Genomic DNA, 3,514 nt, shown 5'->3' with positions numbered 1-3,514 from the left:
CTGGGCTTACACTGTGCGACTTTTGCCCCGATTTTGCCCCGATTTGGCACTCGCACGACTTTTTGAGAGTCGGGCCGATTTCTTGCTCAATCGCAGGTCAATCGTGAGTCTCGCATCGTACAGTGTACATGGGGAAACGACAAGCGATTTCGCCTCACGATCGTGCAATCAGGGTCGCAAGAAAATCAAAACGGTTTGAAATTCTGGTCGTGGCTCGTGCGTAAATCACACAGTTAAAGCAGTGCTACGACCCGATTTGACACTTCACATGCACAAATTCATAGGGCCGTGCGATTCGCTGTTGAGCGCGACCTCATCTCCACCTCAGGTGCGCATGTTCCCTCCTCTGCAGACCGGTGATGCATGCCTGTCGCGTCGTACGGTGGAAGCATTTCGCCCGCATCCGACTGTCGGCTCGTGTAGTGTGAGGACGTGAGTCGTGAGTTGTGAACTTTCAAACAGTGAAATTCCATCGTGCAGTGTGAGCAGAAGCTTAAGACCCACGAGTGAAAATATCGCACAGTGTATGCCTGGCTTTAGAAGAGAACACTCTGATTCATTTGCCGGCAATAAAAGTTTCTTGTATGGCCGCAGTACTGCAAATCAGCGCATCGAGTCATGGTGGGGTATCCTGCGCAAGCAGAGTGTGCAGTTTTGGATGAACCTTTTCAAAACATTGCAAGATGATGGCCACTTCTCCGGTGATTCCTTGGATAATTCTGCTTCCTCGAACGAGTACAGGTAGGCTAATAATTGCGTCATCATCAAAGTGAAAAAAACATAGATCAACATCAATCCCCTGGGAAAACATTGCGTTCGTCGTACGAGCTCTGGCACAGATAATAGTCCCTCTGATTGGTGCCTTTGGCAAAGCGCCACAATGAGTGATCAGGCCGAGGGTAATAAGGATTTCGAGGACCTGTGGTGGAACTCCATGGTTCCTGTCGCAGACGCCAATTGGGAGACAACTTTCCTTTCAGAGTCCCAGTTTGATGAGAACGTGTTTGAGCAGCTACCGTCTGACGCCGAGCCACTGGTCAGACTGGTCAGTGGAGCTCCACCATGCTCCACAGTGCCCACCATCACAGACTACCCGGGGGTCCACGCCTTCCAGCTGCGCTTCCCCCAGTCCAGCTTCGCCAAGTCCGTCACTTCCACTTTCTCTCCGCCCCTGAACAAGCTGTACTGCCAGCGGGCCAAGACGTGCCCAGTGCACATGGTGGTGGGTGAGCTGCCCCCGCCGGGCTCCGTGGTGAGGGCCACGGCCTTCTACAAGAAGTCTGAGCACGTGGCGGAGGTGGTGAGGCGATGCCCACATCACGAGAGGACCCTCGAAAACAGTGACGGCTCCGCCCCTCCCAGTCACCTGATTGTGGTGGAGGGTAACAGACATGTCGTGTACCAGCAGGACCCAAACACAGGCAGGCAGAGTGTAGTGATGCCCTACGAGCCTCCACAGCAAGGGAGCGAACACACCACGACCCTCCTGAACTACATGTGCATGAGCAGCTGTATGGGGGGCATGAACCGCAGACCAATACTGACCATCGTCACCCTGGAGACACAAGATGGAGTGGTCCTTGGACGCCGGTGCTTAGAACATACTAGCTGTATGGTGTATTGGTATATATTTTCCAGCTTTTGTTTCTTTTTATATATATATTCTCACTATGGGAACATATTTCATATAAAATATTATACTTTAAAAAAATAAAAAAAAAACATCAATCCCCTACAGATTTCACCATGTAGGCATAATTAATGGCCCAGCATCACCATCAAAGTTGTTGGTCCAGGATCATTGTTACAAGTAGTCAATCAGGAATCATTTTGTGAATGATGGCGTCATTCTGTAGGCCTATGCAATGTGAAATCAGTACCGGTAGGCCTATGACTTACCTTCCCAACCTAGTTGTGGTGTTGTGGATAGGGTGTTACTCTAGGTTAACAAGGCTGTAGGTTCACCTCCCACTCTTGACATTTACTTTGGATAAAACAACCTTTGGGGGAAAAAAAGCATCATCCAAGTGTGATGTAATAATAATAATAATAATAATAATAATAATAATAAAACAAGCATTTACTAACGGTTAGGGTTAGGAATTGTTTTTCTTTAAGCACATTTTCTCATGAACAGCACAGCGTAAACATGGAAAAAATATGATCCTCGACTGGTTACTTGTAACAATGGACCAACAACTTTGACATTGATCCTGGATCAGTATACTTGGTGATAGGCCTATCAGATCAACCTGTCATACACAATAGTGGCAATCTGTGGCTGTAGATGAATCTTCATCTGGGTGCTTTGACGTGAAATAAGGCACGTTGGGACCTGACCAACTTGAATTTCAATAGAATGTAGTGTAGTGTGCCTTCTTAGTAGCAAGGTAGAACCCCAGAACTGCATTTGTGTAAAACCGGCATGAAATTCACGTTGACATCAGATGCTGTAACATGCACTAGACATACTAAGCTAATGAACAGATCTGTTGAGTATTGTATCATTTTAATTTCCTTTTCATTTGCCCCCTTTTTCCTGCAGAAAGAGCTGGATGAAGTTGTACAGACATGGAATACCCATAGGATCAGACCAGCTCCATCCAGGGGCCGTCCAATCCTACTGTACACAGCACCACAGATTTACGGTGGGGAGGACAGACTCAAGTTATATAATCAAGAGGAGGTTGACCTGTGTAAAGAAGAGTGCACACCCAAGGGTCAATTGCCGTGTGATGAAACGGTCTATGACCTGTGCACATTGTTGATGCAAGAAAGTAGATGGAACACTCCTAATGATGCGTTTGAAGCTGCTGAATTGTACACGCGGTTACGAGAGGAGATACGAAATAATGTTTGAGGATTTCACCTACTCTGCTGTGCCCACTGCCAGAGCTTGGATGCATCAGCCCTTGCTGTGACCATCACAACACTTCAGCAGCTGTGCTCTGGCTTACCATCTCCTCTGCTGCCCGTGCTGCTGTGGCTGGCCAACTGAACTGAACTTACATTGCTTTGCTTTTATCAAAAAATAATCCTTGTAGGCCTCTGTCTTTTTCTTTCTCTTTTTTTCATTACTGTAATCACATGAATAATGGTTGTGCAATCAATGCATATGCCTATGTATGTCCTCCAGAATATAAAATTGTGCACATAAAATTTCCACGAGCAATGTGCATGGGACAAGCCAACAAAATCAAAAGCTGTCAGGGTAAAATGCATAACGTTAACATGAGTTCAATTAACAAATAGCTTGAATTATAATACATCCAGAGTTCACCTGTATTCTTTAAAAACAAAAAAGGTAAAATCAATTAAGCGGTGTTACAGGGCAAACACCAAGCCTAGGCATTGTCCATTACCAAGATGCTGCGGTCTAAAACAGCACTGAATTATGACCTGGTGGGTAGGTTATTTTAACTATTTGAGCACACATTCACATATGATTAAAAAAAGAAATCCATTCAAAAACCATTGAAAGGCAGTCATGCTGAAATGCAGACTCTAACTTCAG

The 3,514-nt window shown here is 45.8% G+C and overlaps 1 protein-coding gene across 1 annotated transcript; it reads left to right on the top strand.

The window, feature by feature from the left end:
• The first annotated feature begins 808 nt into the window (after positions 1-808).
• Positions 809-2,998, top strand: LOC134435303 (cellular tumor antigen p53-like). Its single transcript, XM_063184187.1, has 3 exons — positions 809-1,590; positions 2,546-2,648; positions 2,894-2,998. Exons 1-3 carry the CDS (start codon positions 881-883, stop codon positions 2,996-2,998), a joined length of 918 nt encoding a protein of 305 aa, XP_063040257.1. The 5' UTR covers positions 809-880.
• Positions 2,999-3,514: the final 516 nt, after the last annotated feature.

This window comes from Engraulis encrasicolus, chromosome 19 (genome assembly GCF_034702125.1).
Source record: "Engraulis encrasicolus isolate BLACKSEA-1 chromosome 19, IST_EnEncr_1.0, whole genome shotgun sequence".
Lineage (NCBI taxonomy): Eukaryota > Metazoa > Chordata > Actinopteri > Clupeiformes > Engraulidae > Engraulis > Engraulis encrasicolus.
Note: the sequence above shows the minus strand (reverse complement) of the source record. Positions and strands in the feature narration are given on the sequence as shown.

Bases quoted from the DNA above. Each gene is read 5' to 3' on its own strand.
- LOC134435303 (XM_063184187.1), top strand. From the start codon at position 881: ATGAGTGATCAGGCCGAGGGTAATAAGGATTTCGAGGACCTGTGGTGG. The intron at 1,591-2,545 runs GTGCTTAGAACA...TTTTTCCTGCAG, and splicing joins GGAGTGGTCCTTGGACGCCG to AAAGAGCTGGATGAAGTTGT. The intron at 2,649-2,893 runs GTGGGGAGGACA...GCCCACTGCCAG, and splicing joins CACAGCACCACAGATTTACG to AGCTTGGATGCATCAGCCCT.